This window comes from Hypanus sabinus, chromosome 22 (assembly GCF_030144855.1).
Source record: "Hypanus sabinus isolate sHypSab1 chromosome 22, sHypSab1.hap1, whole genome shotgun sequence".
In the NCBI taxonomy this organism is placed as follows: domain Eukaryota; kingdom Metazoa; phylum Chordata; class Chondrichthyes; order Myliobatiformes; family Dasyatidae; genus Hypanus; species Hypanus sabinus.
The window spans coordinates 14,191,365-14,213,974 of record NC_082727.1 but is presented as its reverse complement, the minus strand read 5'-3'; the positions used below and the strand labels follow the sequence as shown (position 1 = coordinate 14,213,974).

At 44.1% G+C, this 22,610-nt stretch overlaps 1 protein-coding gene across 1 annotated transcript in view; it reads right to left on the bottom strand.

Annotated features, from left to right (window-relative positions):
• Positions 1-22,610, bottom strand: part of armh3 (armadillo like helical domain containing 3) — a 191,367-nt gene that overhangs the window by 143,004 nt on the left and 25,753 nt on the right. The window contains exons 6-10 of the mRNA XM_059947083.1: positions 22,120-22,212; positions 21,819-21,893; positions 11,521-11,607; positions 7,769-7,825; positions 3,390-3,433 (exon numbers count right to left, since the gene is read on the bottom strand). Of these exons, the coding sequence (XP_059803066.1) occupies positions 3,390-3,433; positions 7,769-7,825; positions 11,521-11,607; positions 21,819-21,893; positions 22,120-22,212 (356 nt within the window). The remainder of the gene's footprint in view (positions 1-3,389; positions 3,434-7,768; positions 7,826-11,520; positions 11,608-21,818; positions 21,894-22,119; positions 22,213-22,610) is intronic.

Genomic DNA, 22,610 nt, shown 5'->3' with positions numbered 1-22,610 from the left:
TTCCCCAAATGGCTAATAACTTTATCTTCAAAGGGCCTATATATTTAATCCTATCTTTTGTAAATAAGGATGGCAAATTTTCAGAAATATATCATATTCATTTCTTAAATTATAAGTAATTTTTTCAAGTGGAATACAGCTAAAAATTTCATTATTCCATCAGTCCATAGATAAGTATAAATCTGATTTCCAAGTAACTGCAATAGCCTTTTTGGCTACTGCCAATGCAATTTTTATAATTTTTTCTGATATTTGTTCAATTTAAGTTTCGCTTTTATCCCTTCAATATCACCTAGTAAAAAGGTCAACTGTACTTTTTTTTTCCTCATAGATGTTGCCCGGCCTGCTGAGTTCCTCCAGTATTTTGTGTGTGTTGCTTGGAATTCCAGCATCTGCAGATTTTCTCTTGTTTGTGACGTACTACATTAGTCCCACTTTTCATTCTTCCTATATTCAGCTCCCTTCCCTTGCCTGCATACAGGTGCCAATGTACAATTAGCCTACCAACTTTCATGTCTTTGTAATCTGAGCGGAAACTGGAGCAGCTGATGGAAAGCCACATGGTCACAGGGAGAACATGCAGACTGGAGCACAGAGCTGTAGGGACAAGTGTATTGAAATACAGTACCAGTGATCATGATTGTGCTTCAATCCTTGTCAGTGACTACAAGGAGATTGAACGTTCTTCCTTTGACCAATCCTCCTGTTTCTGCCCACGGTCCAAAGACATATCACTTAGACGGAGGTAGAGGGAGAGGCTAGAACTAGAGCGGTCGCCACAATCGGCAAACAGACAGTGCTCACGTTAGAACTGACATACGGCCATCAGGTTTGAGATACAGGAGCCTGAAAACCCACACCTCAACGTTCAACAACAGCTTCCTCCCCACTACCATCAGGTACTAGAACTAACCTTAAAAACCTTAACACTACCAATGTCTCTCTCAGCTTGCAGCATCGATGTTATCTTTAACCAGAGGACACTGCCTTAGAATAGAGGCGTCCATTTGGAATGGAGATGAGGAGAAGTTTCTTTAGCCAGAGAGCGGTGAATCTGTGGAATTCACTGTCACGGGCAGCTGTGAAGGCCAAATCTTTATGTATATTTAAAGCAGAGGTTGCTCAGATTCTTGATTAGTCAGGGCATGAAGGGATACCAGAGAAGGCAAGAGAAGAAAAATTGGATCAGCCATGATGAAATGGTGGAGCAGACTCAATGGGCCAAATGGCCTAATTCTGCTCCTACGTCTTATGGTCTTATTTTGCCATGCAATTGTGTATGACTTACTTTAATTTAGTTACTCATGTTTGTAATGTACTGTGCAGCTGCTGCACGTTTATACATTGAAACCCTGTGTGTGTATGCCTGTCAATACAGTCGAACTTGAAGAAACTGATCCCTTTCATCAGTAGCAAGCAACCATCCCTCGTCCCAGTTTGCAGCTCGATGCCAGATTATATCAGTCTGGATAGGATGAGGGAGTTCTTTCCTGAATCAGTCTATAGACAGCAAGTTCAAGTTTACTGTCATTCAACCATACACATGTATACAACTAAACAAAACATTCCTCGGGACCAAGGTGCAAAATAGAATACGCACATCACAGAAAATAATATTACCACAAAAATATTAACAGACAAGAAAGCAAATAAACCAGCTTGCTGTATATACCAGGGCATGTAATTGCTCAATCAGATCACTGGAATAAAAGCCCACTCTTTGGGGTTTTATTAAATGAAAACAGGGATAAGATTTGGAAAGGTGTCAGTTCACAGTGCTGAGTCAGCTCCAAGTTGCTCAGATCACAATGACTTGGTTTGAAAGTAGAGATCGTTCAGCTAACCATCCTGCACATGGGAACAGCAGCACAGGGGAACAGCCTGCAACTTGCTGGCTTTGACAGTTCCCAGCAGAATGCTGGCCAAGACAGAAGCAGCAGCTCCCTGCCCTTCAACCCACCATGCCCACAAAGCAGGTAACAGTGCCCCAAGGTGTGCCTCAGCGTGAAAGGAGAGGAAAGACACAGCCTTAGAATTGGGTTCGGAACCACTGTCTCAGACGGATAAACCGACTCCCTTCACACTAACCCCACAACCAGACAACTAAGTCCACACCTAATCCCTTTGCTGGTGTCAGCTCAACTACCACATCTCAATTCTGAGCTTCAAGGTCACTAATCCTGCATAGCACCAGGGCTCATTAAACCCAAGATTCACAGCTCAATTGGTAAAGAAGACACCTCTGTGCAACCTCCAAGAAATTCTCAGACTGTGCCACTTCACTTACTTCTATATTTTTAATACCTTTGCATCCTGGACAATTGAGAACATCTGCTTACGACATCTGGCCCCAAGCACATTCCTTGCCTTTATAAAGGCATTGGTCAGACAATATTTGAAGCCTTAAACAATTTTGGGCCCTATATCTAAGGGAAGGTTTATATCTAAGAGGAGGTTTACAAGAAAGATCCCAGGAATGAAAGTGTTAATGCCTAAGGACTGCTTCATGGCTCTGGGTCTCTACTGAGTGGAATTTAGAAGAATGAGGAGAATCTCAGTGAAATCTATTGAATATTGAAAGACGTAGATAGAGTGGATGTGGGGAGGAGGTTTCCTGTAGTGGGGGAGTCTAGGAGCTGAGGGAACAGCCTCAGAATAGAGGGACATCTCTTTAGAAGAGAACAGGATGGGGAGTCTATGGAATTCACTGCGGACTGACTCTGCAGCCTGCAGTCAATAAACGACACAGCACTAAACTGAACGGAACTGAACATTCCTAGGCTGTTTCAATGACTTTGAGGTTTGATGTTTTACATTGTCTTCTCTCACTTGTTTTTTGCCATTTGCACGATTTGTTCTTTTATTGTGTGCACTGGGAGTTTGATGTTTTTCTTTGAATGGGTTCCAAGATTTCTTTTGTTTTGTGGCTGTCTGTGGGGTGGGGGGGGGGGGGGAACGAATATCAGGGCTGTATACTACATACATACTTCGATAATAAATGTAGTATGAATCTCTGACTGTGGAGACCAAGTCATTGGGTATATTTAAAGAGGAGGTTGATGGGTTCTTAATTAGTAAAGGTGGGGAGACGGCAGGAGAACAGGGTTGAGAAGGATCATAAAGAGGCCATGATCAAATGGCAAAGCAGACCAAATGTCCTAATTTTGCTCATATTACATGGTCTTATCTTGTGCAGATCCCTGGGGTTAATACCAAGAAAGGAAGGCCAATTACTGCTCTCCATTCAGCTTTCCCGCGTTGCTCCCTCACCAGGATCCGACTCAACGGGCCAAATGGCTTAATTCTGCTCCTCTGGTCTATAAAGTCAACCTTCTGAAACCAATGTACAACCCCTGAAAGATCCTTTACTCTGTACAAGCAATTCAAACCTGTTATATTCCATCAGTGCTTGTGATATGACCAGTCCCATTCCCTGTAACAGAAAGGAGAGAGAGATTACCATCTGAGCTCACTAGTCAAATACACGAGGGATGCAACACACTAGGACAGGGGTCACCAACCTTTTTAGCACCGCGGACCGGTTTAATATTGACAATATTCTTGCGTACCAGCCAATGGGGGGGGGGTTGTTAATCACGACCGGAATATAGGTGATAAATCAACTATAGGTCTCTTATAAGTGGCTAATACACTCAATTTTGTTTCTAAAAGGGCTTATCTAATGAATTTAATATTAAACACACAGCGCATATTTTCCCCGCATGAATATAGTGATAAGTCAATTATAAGTCACTTATAAAGTCAATAGCATCATAGCATTTTAAGTAACGTTTGGATATTAAACACACAGCACATACTTTCCTCATATGAACATGTAAAATCATTGCAACACACCAATATCGCTGAATCAGTGGGAGCCCTGGGCTTGTTTCCCTGCAACAAGACGGTCCCAGAGGGGTGATGGGAGACAGCGATATTCGAAGGGGGTTCCCTATGTCCGGTCTATTCCACAATTTAGTTTTCATTGCATTCATTGCAAAAAACCCCACTTCGCAAAGATATGATGTTGGAAATGGAAGCAATGTTTTCAGTGCTTTCATGGCTATCTCAGGATATTCAGCCTTGACTTTGATCCAGAATGCCAGCAGAGATGTTATGTCAAACATACTTTTCAGCCCAACGTCATTTGCAAGCTTGAGGAGTTGATATTCTTCCCGCGCTGACATGGGTGATTCACTGGGGACATTCACAAATGGGTCACAGACCCATTCCTTTGCACATCTTGAGTCGTTTGCAGTTGGGAAGTAACGCTCGAATTCTGTCGACAGCGAAGATAGATGATTGCGCACCAGCTGTGAGAAGGACGGTGCAGCCCGAGTCTCTCCCAAAATCCCAGCTAATGTTGGGAACATGTCCACTCACCGTCCCCACAGTTCCAGTTTGGCTTTGAAAGCAGACACTTTATCTGCCAACTTGAAGACAGTTGTCATTCTCCCCCGAAGTGACAAATTGAGTTCACTGAGCAGACTGAAGATGTCACACAGATAAACGAGTTTTGCTATCCACTCCTCGTCACTGAAAGGTGCTGCCAGTGGTGACGTTTTTCCTGAAAGAAATCTCTGTAGCGGCTCTCTTAACTCAAAAACCCTGGCCAGGGCTCTCCCCCTTGACGCCCACTTGACTTCAGTGTGTAAGAGAAGGCGTTTGTGCTTTGCATCCATTTCCTCGCAAAGCTGCTCAAACAGACGTGAGTTAGGGGCTTTTGCTTTGATGGTTCAATGCCACTCAATATGCTGTTAAGATCAGGTGACATTTTTCGGCTAGCCAGTATTTCCCTGTGTATGACACAGTGTGTAGACTGGCATTCAGGAGCAACCTCTTTGACTCGGGTAGTGAAACCAGACAGCCGTCCAGTCATAACTGCAGCCCCGTCTATGCATATTTCAACACAGAATGACCAGTCCAGTTTGCCTAACATGTAGTCATTCAAAGACTTGTTAGCTGCAGCTTCTCCCAACAGTTCACGGCACATGTGCTTGGCAGCAGGCGGAATCAATTCTTCACCAACATCTGCCCTCACCCCATCCACCTGCCACCCCACTCGGGATAGGGTTACCCTTGTCCTTACCTACCACCCCACCAGCCTCCAGGTCCAACATATAATTCTCCATAACTTCTGCCACCTCCAACTGGATCCCACTACCAAACACATTTTTCCCTCCCCCCACTCTTTCTGCTTTTCGCAGGGATTGCTCCCTATGCGACTCCCTTGTCTACTTGTCCCCACCATCCCTTCCCACCGATCTCCCTCCTGGCACTTATCCTTGTAAACGGAACAAGTGCTACATCTGCCCTTACACTTCCTCCCTCACCACCATTCAGGGCCCCAGACAGTCCTTCTAGGTGAGGCGACACTTCACCTGTGAGTCGGCTGGTGTGGTATACTGCGTCCGGTGCTCCCGGTGTGGCCTTTTATATATTGGTGAGACCTGACGCAGACTGGGAGACCGTTTCGTTGAACACCTACGCTCGGTCCGCCAGAAAAAGCAGTATCTCCCAGTGGCCGCACATTTTAATTCCACGTCCCATTCCCATTCTGATATGTCTATCCATGGCCTCCTCTATTGTCAAAATGAATCCAAACTCAGATTGGAGGAACAACACCTTATATACCGGCTGGGTAGCCTCCATCCTGATGGCATGAACATTGACTTCTCTAGCTTCTGTTAACGTCCCTCCTCCACTTCTTACCCCATCCCTGGCATATCTAGTTGTTTGCCTGTTCTCCAACTCCCTCTGGTGCCCCCCCTTTCTTTCTCCTGAGGCCTCCCATCCCATGATCCTTTCCCTTCTTCAGCACTGTATCACTTTCGCCAATCACCTTTCCAGCTCTTAGCTTCATCCCACCCCCTCCGGTCTTCTCCTATCATTTCACATTTCCCCCTCCCCCCACTTTCAAATCTCTTACTATCTTTCCTTTCGGTTAGTCCTGACGAAGGGTCTCGGCCCAAAACGTCGACAGTGCTTCTCCCTATTGATGCTGCCTGGCCTGCTGCGTTCCACCAGCACTTTGTGTGTGTTGCTTCACCAACGGTGAAAGGCTTCTCAGCCTTAGCAACACGGCTAGCCACTGAGTACGGCGCTGTCGGAGCAGCAGCATTGTGGAGGTGGTGACTCTCAGCACTTGCTTCTGTCCCGCTTGCTCACGCTTTTTCCACTCAAAAAACTCAACGGGTTTATCTTTAAGTGCAGGGTGCTTGGACTCAAGGTGCTGAAGCAGTTTTGAGGGCTTCATTGCCTCATTAGACAGCTTGTCTTCATATATCACACACAGGGGACTTGGAGCCTGTGAGTCACCAATTGCATTAAAGCCATATTTTATGTACAACCTGTCGTATTTTCTGTTGAAGGAAGCTTTTTTTTTTGCAGTCTCAGCCTCAGCTGTCTGTGTTATCATCATCGATAGGCCTTTTATGTCCCCTACCACCTCTACCAAAGAAACTCTCAAGCAACGTGTTTTCTTACTCATCGAGTAGTTGTAGGTTAATGACCGACTGATGACCTCGCGTGTGTTCAAGTTCAACAGTGGGCGTGACAGGGAATGAGGAAAGGCGCAGCTGACTCATACTGTTTCTACCACCAAATCACATCATTTCCCCGCGGCCTGGTAGCACATGCTTTGTGGCCCGGTGGTTGGGGACCACTGCACTAGAGAAAAAAGGGGAACTGGTTAATATGGCTATCCATGTTCCTGCTGCCAATCTCTGGTCCAGGTTCAATTCTGGCTCCAGTGATGTCTGTGAGAAGCCTGCATTGTGACCGTGACCCACTGGTTTCTCTGTGACTGCAGGTGTCTATCCCAGGAGCTCCAGTTCCCACATCCCAAAGATTAGCAGAAAGTTTGAGTAGCTGCTGCAAATCTTTTAAAGATAGTGGCACAGGAGTGCGATGGTCAGCATTATATTTTTACAACATCGCGGTAGTGTAGTACTTAGCAGAATGCTTTTACAGCATCACAGAAATGTGGTAGTTAACAGTGCTTTTACAAAGGCAATGATAGAGTTCAATTCCACCGCTATCTGTTGGGAGTTTGCATGTCCAAGAGAAGTGCAGCACACTGCCCTTCAAGATTAACTCTGCCATATGAGATGATCATGACTGCTCTGTGTCACTTTCCCACCTTTCCTCAATACCTTTTCACCCGCTTGCTCGTTAAAAAAAAAACTCCGTCTTCTTTCCTCCTTCAAAATATTCAGAGTCCTTTGTGGATTAGATTTGAATAGCTTTATTTGTCACATGTGCATCGAAATATACAGTGAAATGCGACGTTTGTGTCAACGATGACAGTCTGAAGTTGTGTTGGGGACGCCACACTTCTGGCACCAACAGAGCTTGCCCACTACTTATTTAACCCTTACAATCCTATACATCTAGAGTTGGAGGAAAGAAACGCAGTCATGGGAAGAACTTACGAATCCTTACAGACGTCAGCAGGATTTGAACCTTGATCGCGATCACTGATGCTGTAACGCTTTGATGTTACACACCATCGCCATGTTACATACCACTTTCATGATTACATACTACATCTGGAATCTAGCCTTTAGCAAATTATGCATTATGCCAGCCAGATCCCTCAGCACCTTAGAGCACTTCAATCTCTCGGCATTCAGATAACGTTTCTCTTCAATGTCACAGTTACTACCCAGAGTTTTGCCTCTAGGAGAACGGGAAGAGAAAGGAGGATGCATGCAGGAGCATTGCCTTTCCCGTCCTGTTCTGCCTTACAGCAGAAACTCATACTCACGTTTAACGTGGCCTCATCATCGACAATGGACAACTTCACGATGTACGGGTTCACAGACTGCAACACAAGACACTACACGTTAACTGAGTTGAAATGTAGAACTTAGTTGTTAGCCGAATTCTAACAGGCACCCAATATTATGTGATGCACAATTAACACTATCTGTAGCTAAGTTTAACCCTGTGTGCAATAAAGTGGTAATAGAAATTGTACATTATTTGGGCTGTCCCAGACTCTATAATGACAACTTTATATAACTAATCCATAAGATGAAAGATCACTTTTATAAATTTCTATAGAGATACAGTGCAGATTATTCTGAATGGTCACATCATAGCTCTGTACAGAGGCTCCAATGCGGAGGATTGAAAGGGGCTGCAGAGGGTTGTAGACTCAGCCAGCTTTGTCAAGTGCACAACCCTCCCCATTATCGAGGACATCTCCAAGAGGCGGTGGCTCAAGAAGGCAGCAGCCATCATTAAAGAGCTCGCCAACTGCGACATGCCCTCTTTTAATTATTTATTTAAATTAGAGAAACTCCGTGGAACATGCTCTTCGGCCCATCGAGCCATGCTACCCAGCAATCCACCTATTCAACCCTAGCCTAATGACAGGACAACTTCCAATGCCTAATTAATCTACTAACTGGTACGCCTTTGGAAAGTGGGAGCACCTGCAGGATACCCACAGGTTCATGGGGAGGACATACAAACTCTTTACGGATGATGTCAGAATTAAACTCCGAACTCGGATGCCCCAAGCTGTAATTCTTCACGTTACTACCAGTAGTGAGGACAAGGCTGAAGAGTCACACTCAACTATTCAGGAACAGCTTTTTCCCCTCTGCCAGATTTCTGAATGATCCATGAACACCAACTCAATATTTTTTTTTGTAATTCTGTAATTTACAGGAACCCTTACATGTTTCCACTGCACTGTTAACGCAAAACAACTCATTTCACATCTAACCTGATTCGCTTAACTTGAAAATGAACAAGCATTTCTTTTAAGATTTTCCTGATCCCATGCATAATTTGGAGTTCCCAAGCTTAAAGCAAGAGGCCGATTAAAACCAAACTCCTTAGAACAAGCAGGAGGATAACCGAGGATCTGAGGAAGAATCATTTCCAAGGGCTGTAAAATTTGCTCCCACTTCCCTTTGTTACATTTGCAATATGGATTGCACTGCCGAAAGGGTAGAGAAGCCAGACACACTCACTACATTTAAAAACCATCTGGAAGAGCACTTGAATTGTCAAGGCACAGAAGGCTACAAACCGAGTGCTGGTAAATGGGATCAGCATTGATCGGATGTTCAGCACAGACACGATGAACTGAAAAGCCTTTTCTGTACTGTGAAACATCTCAGAGCGCAAACCGTTCAGAACCCTGCTGTAATCTGAGGATGACCTGTAGTACAAAACAATTTTTTTTTAAAAAAGTGCCTACACCACTCGGGTGTCAGGCAGTACCCGTGGACAGAGAAACAATGTTCTGATGAAGGCTCTGAGTCTAAACATGAACTGCTTTCACTTTCACAGATGCTGACTAACCTGCTGAGAATTCTTGATTTTATTATTGAATTCTTTATTGATATGAGATAGTTAGGGATCATTCTGGAGTCATGACATTATGGATTCACTGAGATAATCAGAACCATCATCTCCAAATTGAGAAGCAGTCTTCAGGAAACAAAATATGTACACAATTGTGGCAAGTGAAACAAGCAGTGTGTGTGGGAAATTCTGAGGCTACATCGACACTAGACCAGATCATTTTGAAAACGCCAGCTTCACGTAAAAACCATAGGCGTCCACACCAGGCATTTTTGAAAATACCCCCATCCACATTAAAACGGAGATTTCGGCGAATCTCCTCCTACTGCGCATGCGCAGGACACATCTACAGAAAACAAGCGACATGTTTGGTGTCGAATCTCGCCATGAAAGTCGGGATGCGTGTTTATCCAGTTACAGACTACGAAAACTTAAAAGGAAATTGCCAAATTTCCTGTTGACAGCTGTTGGCTCTCATGCAGGAGGACTTAAAATTAAAAAAAACAAATACTGGAGCGTATGGAGGCAACTGACAGGGAGTTCACGGACAGTATGATCCGGCTGATGACAAACATTGAAAAGCTGACTAACCCTGGAAACATTTCCTACAGCCATAGTCTCTTCACCTATGAAAAGGACGACAGCTACAACTAAATGCAATAAGGCTTGTTACTGGGCAAAAGTGAAATTTGTTGTTACCTCATTTGTTTGCCTTCACTTTTGCCATGACTTTCTATATTATTTTGCTATATTTAACATGCCCAATGAGTTACTGGGCAAAAGTGATTTTATTTTTACCTGAGTATAAGTGAAACTTACAATTTTCCTTTTTTGGCCTAACATTTTCACGGTCTATGCCAAACATAAGCTACTAATAAAAAGTGACATTTTGGAAGTGGTGACAATTGCATCTATTGAATGCACAAGCAATACATTAATAAAGCACCTTGCTACATGTATAAAACATGTCAGCATCAGTGCTACCTTCTATTTCCATACAATGTTATATTAGGCTGTTACACATCTAGTGTCAGAGAAGTACTTGCATAAATAGGTAAACCACCCTCATACGAGCAAGGACAGAAAACAGGGCAAAGTGAGTATACTTATTTATTCAGTAAGTTATGGGTCAAAGTATTTGGTAAGTACATTTCTAACTCTTCTGGCTTCAGTCTCGTTGCTGTCTGTTCTGAAATTGTTAGGTTGCGTGTGGGGGGTGAAATTCTCTGTCATACTGTAGAGCTGCAGTAACATTCTGCTCAGGGACAGTCTCCTGAAGCCGTCCGCCATTGTTGTTGTGGTGTTGGAGGTTGCATTCAAGAAAACAATGAAATGTCACGCTGCCGCTACCATCTGTTCCAGCACGTCATGACAGCATTTTTACAAAGCTCTGGTTACCCCGTCCACATTACACCGCCCAACCGGCATTTTCAGATTTACACACTCTGGAGAGCGTTTTAGAAAAGCTCCATTTTTGGGGGAGGAATACGCCGTTTCAGTGTGGACAGAGGGTTAAAACGAAGAGAAAAAGCTTCGATTACGGATTTATCCGGTCTAGTGTGGACGTAGCATGATTCTGTTGCAATGAAACTATTCAACAGACGAATGTTCCTGCAATTAGCACATTATTTAAGGTGCATCCCTGCCATTTAATGCACAGTTCAGGACAGATCAGTCTTATCACTTAACCTTCTGGTTACCTGTATATTCATGGAGCCTCCCTTCAACACTGCAACACAGTGTATTTTGGATGTCTGGAATTTGAACTCAGAAGCTTTTTCAAGTCACTAGTATTGAATTGGGATGTGCTACCGTAGTAAATATGTAATTCTGCAATGGTATCTGAATATATTCAAAGTGTTAAAGTAGGTGAGTCTAGCTACTGAAACTAATTAACTGTTTACTGCTGTCTTTGTGTTGAGCTTCGTGTCAGGCGAGCAAGTTTCTCTTCGATTCTCCCGGACTCCCTCTCTGCTGAAAGTTCGCTTTGTGAAGCAGGACCTCTATATTTCCCAATTACAACTTTCATATGGCTCAGTTTTAATCAGTCGCAATGAAGAGAATTCAATCTTCCCTCACACAAGAGCACGGTACCGTTGCTAATGAAATCAGTCCACACAATATAACCTTTTCTTAAAGATGTGTTAGTACAGAGGGATAGGGGAGCATTGATTTTGTCCATAGAGAAATGCATACCTCATACTTTCTATAATTAACAAGCAGCGCCAGGAGCACGACACCATCGTAACCGTGCTGCACTCTGCTGGAGGCCACCGACAGAATCTAAAGGAGTGAGAGATGAAACAAATGTTGGTGACAGAAACAAGCTACAGTGAAATGAAATTCCTGACATCCCAGGGCACATCAATGAATTGGTACAAGAAACATGCTTATGCATTGTTTTAACACATTAACCCAGAACTGTTCCTATCGTGCAGTTCCAGGGCTAGGAGAATCAGAGGGAGCTGGTCACTGCAGTAACTGGCCTTATTTCTTCATGTATAAAGGTGCATTCTAAGAAGACACCAATTTAAATTGGTGATATAACATCAAAGACAAGATACTATAGACTGCAAATATGGGGAAAAAATCCTGGCATCTCCTCAGTTTGTGGAGTGTGTATACCACAGTAAGGAATAGAAGAACATAAATAGCATAAGATTTGGTGGGGAGTGAGGGAAGGCAAGGAACAGCTGAGCAGGGTATACAACATGGAAGACGGCTGGAGAGATTAAACAGTAATGGGGGAGACGTGGAGGAGGACAGAAATAAGACAAGAGAAGGCACCAAAGATCCAGCTAGAGCAGAGGTTCCCAACCTAGTTAATGGAAAGGCTCCATGGCACAAATAAGGTTGGGAGCCCCGGTCTACGAAACAACCAGCTGGAGGAGTTTGTTGTACCTATTGAGGGAAAGAGCTGTCGACATTTCAGGCCAGAACCTATCAACCTCCTTTTGAAATGCACCCAATACAGGGCAACAAACATCATCTGCAGCAATAAATTACACAGATTCTGGCTAAGGATATTCCTCTTCATCTCTGTCCAAGGGAGACGTACTTCTATTCTGAGGCTGTACCATCTGTTTCTAGACTCTCAAGTTCAAGCTGCTTTTTATTGTCGTTTCGACCATAACTGCTGGTACGGTACACAGCAAAAACAAGACAATGTTTTTCAGGACCGTGGTTATACATGAAACAATACAAAAACTACACTAGACTACAGACCTACCCAGGTCTGCAAAAAGTACACAGAACATTGCAGGCATTACAATAAATAATAAACAGGACAATAGACACAGCAGAGGTCAGTAGCTTGGTAGTCCGATGGCTTGGGGGAAAATTTGTTACATAAATCATCAGCTGAATGGCAGTGTCTGGGATTCTGTCTGTTTCTGTAGTCCCACCAAGTATTTTGTTGCCACAGATGTAGTCAATTTAACATCCATTTGAGAGCAGAATGGACAGGAGAGCTGGCCAGCAAGGGCTTGCTGTTTTCCTGGCATGGACTCCTGTCCACTCGCCTCGCTTCCTCACACGCCGCTTACGCTGTCCCCACCTCTGGCCACCAGCATGAGGCAACTCCGAGGACAGCGGGCTTGATACCCTCAGCAAGCGGACACTGGAGAGCAGAATGGACGGGAGGACTGGCTGGCTAAGGCTACAGGAAACATCTTCTCCACGTTCACTCCATCTAGGACTATTAATATCGAGTAGGCATGGGGAAAGTATTACAATAGTATTACAGGCAGGTTAAAGGGACGAGATAAAATGGTCCCTTTAGTTCAGCATGGACTAGATGGGCCAGAAGACCAGCGTCTGTGCTGTAGTGCTCTACGACCATGAGATGGCAAGAGGAAGTGGTTGAGGAAGGTTCAAGATTTAAAACACATTTGGGTAGTTACATATCAGAAAGTCATGGAGGGATGTGGACAAACATGGTCATAATGGGTCTTGCTCAAGAATGCACCTTGGTCAGCATATGCTAGATGGACTGAAGGGCCTGTTTTCTAGCGTTTATTCTATAACCTCTGACTGTTCGCTCTCTGTGGTTTCTATATTCCTTCATCACCACCCTCCCCAACAGATGCTACTCGAGCTGCTTTCATCCAGCTTCCATTAACTGTAATCTCTTGCACTGTTCACTGCAGAGAAGGCAGTCAGCGGGGACCAGAATTATTTAGCAGAACTACCAGGAGAAAAATACTGCAAATGCTGGAAAAGGAAAGAAAAGATTTTCAGAGAGGGGAAATTAATTTTATTTTTATTTTTTGCAAAAATTATTTTTCTTGCACTATTTATTTTGTAATTTACAGTAATCTTATGTCTTTGCACAGTACTGCTGCCTCAAAATGACACAGTTCATGTCAAATAAGTCAGTAAACCTAATTCTGATTTGTTTGTGAGCCTTTAAGCTCACAAGTTCTTCTCTCAGGCAATGCATGCCAAATAACTTTGGTATCAAACCCAGAATAAGGAACAACTACAGCCTGTTAAAAGAGAAGCCAATTACCAGTATCTAATGTTCAATCCCGATGAAGAGCCTTGGCCCGAAACTTCAGCCGTTTACTCCTCGTCATAGATACTGCTGAGTTCCTCCAGCATTTATTCATGCACAAAGGATATTCTGGATTTCCAGTATCTGCAGAGTCTCTTGTTTTTATAATGTTGTAGGCCCTGAACTCTACATCAAAGCTGGTTCTGAACCCAAAGTGTTAGCTTTTCTCCGCATCCACTCCATCTAGGACCTTCAATATCCAGTAGGTATGGGGTAAGTGTTACAATAGTATTACAAGCAGGTTAAAGGGACGAGACAAAAGAATAGTTTGGCATGGGTGAGATGGGCCCGTCCCCGTGCTGTGATGCTCTATGACCTACCCGACCTGCTGATAGATTCCAGCAGGTCCTGGTTTTATTTCAGATTTGTATTTTAATTCTCAATGCTTCTACCTGACCTCTTCAGAAGAGGGTTCTCAGGCGGTTGCCAGGATTGTGCTGCCAGGGATGATGTGAAGGTAAATTTATGATAAAAGGTGTTCAAGAGGCAGTTAGATAGGCACGAGTGTACAGAGAATGTAAGGATATGGACGTTATGTAGGTAGAAAGAATTTGTTTAGTTAGGCTTCTAATTACTAGTTTAACACAAAATTATGGGTCGACGTATCTGTTCAGGTGCCGCACCGTTCTTATGTAGATCCAGCCCCGATTAAGATGGCTAACAGCTCTTGCCACCTGAGCAGAATTAAAGCATTCCCACTGCCTCTGCCTGCTGTTTCCAACTCCACTGCGTTCCCATTGAGCAGATCCCGACTTGCAATGGTGGGACACAGTCTACGGAGAATGGCGCCATCTGCTGGGAGGACAGATCTGCAGATCCTTCTACTCTGCTTTATATAGCATGTGAAACACCAGAGCACTCCAGTTTCGACCAAAACAGCTGGACAAATACAGATTTTACAGCATAGAACAAATTTCTCTGCCTAGCTAATCAAAGATTGCCTTTGTGCTCCATGTCACCCTCTATGACTCCATCATCCTATGAATGAACCACAATACCAATTTACGGTAAATCCAGATGCAAGGAAGACGGCAGATGCTGGAAACCTGAAGCAACACAAAAAATGCTGATGGAAGTTTGGCCAAACTCTCCTTATAGTGAATGCTCTCTAATCCATGCAAACAGGCAAACCTCTTTGCACCTTCTCGTGAGCCTCCACATCCATCCTGTACTGCAGTGGCCAGAACAATATACAATGGGGTGATATTCTCCATCATGTCACTGCTGAAAACCCATGGCCTGAAGCTATGGTCTCCTGCCAACATGGAGTTGACTTGCATTAAAAGAGCAGCGATGCAGGGCCGGCTTGGAAAAGCAAGCCCTCAGCAGGATTCCCAAGGCCTCAGACGATAAAGGCCCTCCTCCCTAAGTTGTGCTCTTCTTCGTCAAGGATGAAGGACACATAGCACGACCTGGTGACGATCTACCCAGCCATGAAGGAGGACGTGTTCTGTCATGGACCACGGCGAGTGGCAGAGTCCCTCAGCCTCCAAGTGAGACATATCAAAGCCACATGGGTACAATTGTGACATAACTGGTCGTGAGTCTGAGAGCCCGGAGCCACAGACTGGAGGATCAGAGGCAACCAGGGATTGGAGATCTGTGTCAGTGTGTGAGTGGGTGGGTGGGGAGAAGACACTTGCCTTGCTCTGATGTTCTGTTGAATATAGAGGGCATACTATGCTGGCAACACCCAGCACGTTCTTGGGTGTGCTGATTATTAATGTGAACAGTGCATTTCACTGTATTTATCACACGTCTATTGAAACATAGTATGCAAATCCGGTCTTTGACTCAGCAATGTGATGTTGAAAATCCTGTCAGCACCAAGAGAAGAGATATTGGTATACACAACATGGGAAATTCTTAAGGAGGTGATGAAAGTGATTGATGAGGGTAGGGCAGTCAGTGGAAGTGGTCTGAGGCTAATCAAACCTTCAGGTCTACCTCCTTTCATTGTCATAGGTTCAATTTAATGTCAAAGAATGTAAACAGTATACAACCTGAAATCCTTACTCTTTGCATCTCACTTCAATTTACCAGTCTTAACTTTGCATTCTGACACCCAAACCCCAGAAAACTTAGCACATATTTTTATTGATGCACCAGACTCGACATCAACCATTTAGAGGTCTTGCTATGTTCATCATCCTCCACAGAGATTTACAAAGCAGCTTCTTAGGAGCGATAAACAACACAAGGAGATAACAAAAAGGATGGGTGAGTTTACAAAGCACCTTAAATGGAGTGAGATGGGGAGGAAGGGTCATCAGGTATGGGAATAGTGGCTGCAAGAGGAGGTACGTTGGCAAAATTAAAGTTAGGTTTGAGGAGGACTGGAGGTGATCGAGTTCCAACAATTGTAGTGATTATTGCAAATCAGGCTAAAAGATTCAAATCTACGCAATTACAGATGGGCAAACTCTGAGGTGATGGCTGAGCAGAACTGAGTACAGGTCAGAGTTTGGCCGACAGCATACCAGATGGGAAGGTGTAGCAGAGAAAAAAAGGACATTGGATGGTCATGTCCAACAGTAACAATGGACTAGCTGAGAGCTTCGCTGGTAGTAGAAGAGCTGACACAGACGTGGAGTTAGCCACTGTCAGCGAGGAGGAAGTACGTGTCTTATCTCTGCGCAGATGGAGGCCACAGCTTACCCTGGGCTACGTTTAACAACGAGATTGCAGGGACTCAGTCTTGGTTTCAAACTGTTGCCAGAAAGAGCAATGTGATCAGTGGCCATGGACAAGAGAATCTCCAGTATTTAAATTAAATACAATTTTCTCCCCCCACATCCAACACTGGATGTCAGACAAGAAGTCTGAAAAGTTCAAGGCAGCATTGATTCTTGACGTCACAATCTACAGCCAAGTGGCCTTATATCTTATCGCCCTGCCTGCACTGTGCTTTTGCTGTAACTGACACTACATTTTGCATTCTGTTCTTTCCCCTTGTGCTATCTCAATGTTCCAGGTTGAAGAAGAGGGCGGGGAACATCATAAAGGACTCCCCCCATCCTGTGCACGGACTGTTTGAATTGCTTCCGTCTGGTGGGCGCTTCAGATCCCTCCAGACTAAGACTAATAGGCACTGGAGAAGTTTTTTCCCTACTGCGGTCACTTTGCTGAACAGTTAACTGCCGGTTAACTGTCAGCTAACTATTACTTGGATTGCACTACTTGTATGTATAATCTATATTTTCATTTATATTTATCATCTGTTATGAGCAGAGAGACATCTGCCGGAAGTAAATTCCTTGTATGTGCACAGGTACTTGGCGATTAAAGTCTGATTCTGATTTTTTCACTGCACCTCAGTAGGTGTAACGAATAGAAAGCAATTTACTGGTGGAATGGGCTAGACGGGCAACAGGACCGAGTCAGTGTACTACAGGAAACTGATGTCACCTGTTCTGGCGATGTCAATGAGTGGAAGGCTGCATGTGATCAATTGCAAACTATTCCCCGGCAATGATTAAGTACAGTACCGTAAGGATTAGCTAACACTTTAACAGGGCAAAAGCAATCAACACCTGCCTTGCCATCTGTAAGCAGTTTGTATGTCAAACCCTCCCCCCCCCCCCCCACCTCGACCACATGGGTTTCCGCAGGGTGCTCCTGTTTCTTCCCAGATTCATATGGGTAGAGTGAGAAGTTGTGGGCATGCTACGTTAGCACCGGATGTGTAGCAACACTTGGGGGCAGACTACAGTACAACCCTCAGACTGTGTTAATCACTGACATAAAACCACACATTTCACTGTACGTTTCGATGTACGTGTGACAAATAGAGCTAATCTTTATGAATGTGGGCAAACGGCCTTGTCCAGCCCAACAATGGAAAGTGGGGAGACAGATAGATAAGAATCGTATCAATGCTCCAGCCAGCTTGTGAAAGACAACAGACAGAAACTCCAAGCTCAGGCACTATCTGGAGGGACAGAAGATTCAGGACTCTCTCATGTCATTACCAGTACAGAAGTATAAGGAGAACAAAATAATTGTTACTCCGGTTCTGATGTAACACAAAAAAAAACACAGAAGATGAAGAAATCAATAATACCACAAAATACATGATAGCTTATGTACACCGACTGATTGCTTGCCCAGAAAGACTGCACACAAGGTGTTTGACAGGAAATAATAAAGCAGTGGTGGATTTGGTGGGTGGAGGTGTTGATCAGCCTCACCGCTTGGGGAAAGTAACTGTTTTTGAGTCTGGTGGTCCTGGCGTGAATGCTACGTAGCCCCCTCCCTCATGCGAGTGGGAGGAACAGTTCATGAGCAGGGTTTGTGGGACTCTTCATGAGGTTTCTGGTCCTTTTCTAGCACCCTTCTGCGTACAAGTCCTTGATGCAAGAAGTCCTTGAGCAGTTTTGACCAGCTGTTGTAGAGCTTTCCTGCCCGTTGCAGTGCAATTTCCATACCAAGCACTGCCGCAGCTCATGAGGACGCTTAAGTTCAAGTTTCAGGTTTTATTTTTATATTATTACTATCTTTTAAACAACAGCATCCCTGCAGATGGTGTGGCTCAGCTCCAGAGCCCCACAGAGGGGATCTTGTGGCACTGCAGGCCTGTGGTAGCTGACAACAGCCCCTTGCAGAGGAGTTGGAAATGAGCAACACACAAACAGTTTGTCAGGCTGGCTGGTTACAACAGCAACAAGGTGGCCATCAGCAGACACTGAAGAGATGGTGAGAAACATATGGCTCTCAGTCCTCGGTGACTGCAAAAATAATCCGCAGCATTGTAGACTTCGGTATTTCACTCTTTTTACATTATTGTTTATATACAGTATTTATTTCTTATTGTAACACAGTAACTTCGTGAGTATTGCACTCTACTGCTGCTGCGAAACAACAAATTTCACGGCACAAGTCAGGGATATTAAGCCCGATTCGGATTCCTCTGATCCACACGATCAAAGTTGGTTACAGCACATCAGACTTTCAACCTCAGAGTGTAGGAGTTTAAGAGGGATCTTGCAGAGTACAAAATCATGAGGGATATAAGATAGGATGAATGCAGCCTTTTTCCAAGAGAAGAAATAAAATCAAGAGGGTAGAGAGTTAAGCTGAGAGATGAATGATTGAAAAGGGACCCGAGGGGAAACTTCTTCATGCAGATGGTGCTGGGTATATCAAATGAGCTGCCAGAAAAGGTGGTTAACACAGGCTCAATATCAATATCTGAAGGAAAATCAGACAGATAGATGGATGGCTATGGACCAAACCTGGGCCAATGGCTGGTTTGGTGGACACCTTGGTCAGCTTGGAGCAGTTGGGCTGAAAGGCAAGCTTCAGTGCTGTTTAATGATGGTATTGACCATGGCCATTCAGCCCACATGACCCACGGCTACCCCACCACTGATCCTCAGAGCATGGAGAATAAAAGTTAAGGCCGTCACTTCTGGTAGACGTCAAGGGGAGGTGACACAGTCAGAAGTCCAGCCTTTCAGGTGTAACAATAAACCTCTTTCAGGTCAGTTCAAAGAATCTCTTGGCACGAATTCAAAGGGTAGAGGAGTTAATATTGATGCCAGGCCAATATTACCCTGACTGTAAGGAAATTATCTAGTCAACAAATTAACCTCCTTGTTATTCATAGTTCCAAAATACTGGTTACAAAGTATGCTACGAGATCCTAACACAAGAGTAAAATGGAGGGCTATAAGGGAGACAAGGGTTTGGTTAATTCCAGAGTAGGAAATAAGGTCAAGACAACGTACTGTACTGTGGGGGCCTATGTTCTGTCAACTTTTGGCTACTTTGTCACCATAACCTTCCTTGTATATTTCAACACAAGTCATAGAATTAGAACACTACAGCACAGAAACAGGCCCCTCAGCCCATCTAGTCTGTGCCAACCTATTATTCTGCTAGTCTCACCACCCTCCTCAACCTTCCCATCGTTGTACTTACCCAAACTTTTCTAAAATGTTGAAATTGAACCCGCATCCATCACTTCCCCCTAGCAGCTCCCTCCACACCCTCTGAGTGAAGAAGTTTCCCCTTAAACATTTCACTTTTCACTCATAACCCATGAGTTTTACTTTGTTTTGCTATTGATTATTTTTGGTTTTGTGCAGATCTCCCTAAAACCAACTGAAGTGATTCAAAAGACACTGAAATTTACAGCCACAGACTCTCAGCTGCTTCTAAAAAGTCATGGATCAATCTGAAGTAATCACCAGCACAGAATGAGTCTCCATCAGCAATGCAGACACAAATTGCTTAAAAGATATTTCACCCATTTTAGTTAAACACAGAAGATTTTGTTGAGTCTTTATCAATTCAGCCCACAACCTCGTGCCTCCTGGAGATGATCTTGTACTGACTGAGAGATAACTTTCGAAAGGTTTATAGAATCACCTGAGGCATCGATAAGGTCAGCACTTATAGTCTTTTTTCCCAGTGTAAGGTCTAAAACTAAACACAAGAGGAGAAAGATTGAGGGGGCAACAATTTCACCCAGGTGATGGATATATAGAATGAGGTCACAAACAAAGTGGTAGCAGGAGTTACAACTACAACATTTAAAAGACGCTTAGATGGATGAGATCCACAGGGGTGTGTGTCAAAGTAATGACCAGGTAAAATTCACACCTGAAGAGTTATCTATTATGACATGTGTGATTGAGCAAATCTGGGGAAAAAAATGAAACATAGATTCCAGACTGACTCCCCTCTCTACAATCCAAAAACTTTCTTCTAACTCTCTGTCAATGTCTGTTCATGGAGCCGCCTCTGAAAGATGAGGTGACCACTGGATTGTCCTGAAAGCAGGTCTGGCTCACCAGTTGAACAAGGAAGGAAATCTGCAGTCCTTACCCAGTCTGGAGCACAGTCCCACCAACATGACTGACTCTGAACCACCCTGTGAACTGGGCCTGTACCAGACCTAGTTCAGTGATAATTAAAGTGAGTAGTGAGCCCATTTTCTCTGAGGCACATGGACAAGCAAGATCTAAAATGGCACCAAACTGTTAGAGAGCAATCCTGGAACATAGAACATTACAGCACAATACAGGCCCTTCAGCCCACAATGTTGTGCCAACCTTTTAACTAAGAACAGTCTAACCTTCCCTCCTACATAGCCTTCCATTTTAAAACAAAAATCATCCATGTACCTATCTAAGGGTTTCTTAACTATTCCGATTGTATCTGCCTCTACCGCCATCTATCGCAGGGCATTCCAAACACTCGCCATTCTCCATGTAAAAAAAAACCTCTAACATCATCTTCTTACATCCATGAGGCAAATCCAATCCTGCAATCACTTTAAAATGGTACCCCCTGATATTATTATACGTGCCTTGGGATAAGTCTTTGGCTAGCCACTGGGTCAGTGCCTCTTATACACCTCCATCTAGTCACATTTCATCTTCCTTTGCTCCCAAGATTTCATCCCCAATTTACTCAACCTATCCTAATAAGACATGCACTCTAATCCGGGTACCGTCCTGGTAAATCTCCTCTGCACCCTCCCTAAAGCTTCCACATCCTTCCTTTAAAAAAGACATCACCAATAAAAAAAAACACCAAACTTCAGCATCTCCACAACCTCAGGACATCCTGGCCAGTGTGAAGAGGCAACACTGGAAAAGGCTAGTGCACAGCAGATATCATGTGTCAAGGTAATAATAACCAGGTAATTCATTGCTTGAGGGATTACCCGGGACACTGGAGAAAAGCCCACTGCACAGATTATTCCTTCCTCAGAGGGCAACTAGGGTATTGGTTTAACATCTTATCACAGCAGCAACCAACTGTGATAGAACAATCACGATGGAATTGTGGAGCAGATTCAATGGGCCGAATGGCCCAATTCTGCTCCAAAGTCTAGTAGTCTAATGGTATCTCAAAGAAAACAACACAGACTATGCTACATGACATATCAGTCCAAGATTTTGTAAAGGAAGGCCAAGAGGTTGCTCACCTGGAGAATGGCTTCAAAAATACTGTTAATCATCACGTACTCCAAGATTGTGTTCTGACTAATGTTGTCTGTTACCTGTAATTAAAAGGAAAGCTGTTGAGTGAAGACCCCAGAAACCTTGCTTGTGTGACCTTACCCACGTGACAGTTCAATGCATTGCCAACAGGACTGAGCAACTACAGTGACGATAACACTCCTGTGGCAGCGTACCAACACAGCGAGCAGACGAGGGGTGTGGGACATGCACAGAGCACCAAGCGACAACGCAGGGACACATCCACGTGTAGACAGGTTTCCTTACCGTGACCAGACAGAGCAGCAGCTTAAGGCAGAGACTCTTCAAACTCTCCGAACCATCACCACACAGCAATGAGTCCAAACTTTCCACCAGATTCTAACAGTCAAATTATAGAACGTTACTACAGTGAACATCGCATCATGGAACACAGAAAAATACAGCAGCGTGGGCACTTTGGCCTTCAATAGAACCACAGAACACTACAGCACAGTACAGGCCCTTCAGCCCTCCATGTTGTGCCGACCCCTATAATTCTTATAAAAAGTACTAAACCCACACTACCCCATAACCCTCCATTTGTCTTTCACCCATGTGCCCGTCCAAGAGGCTCTTAAATACCCCTAATGTTTTAGCCTCCACCACCATCCCTGGCAAGTCATTCCAGTCACTCACAATCCTCTTGTGTAAAAAACTTACCCCTGATGTCTCCCCTAAACTTCCCTCCCTTAATTTTGTACACATGCCCTCTGGTGTTTGCTATTGGTGCCCTGGGA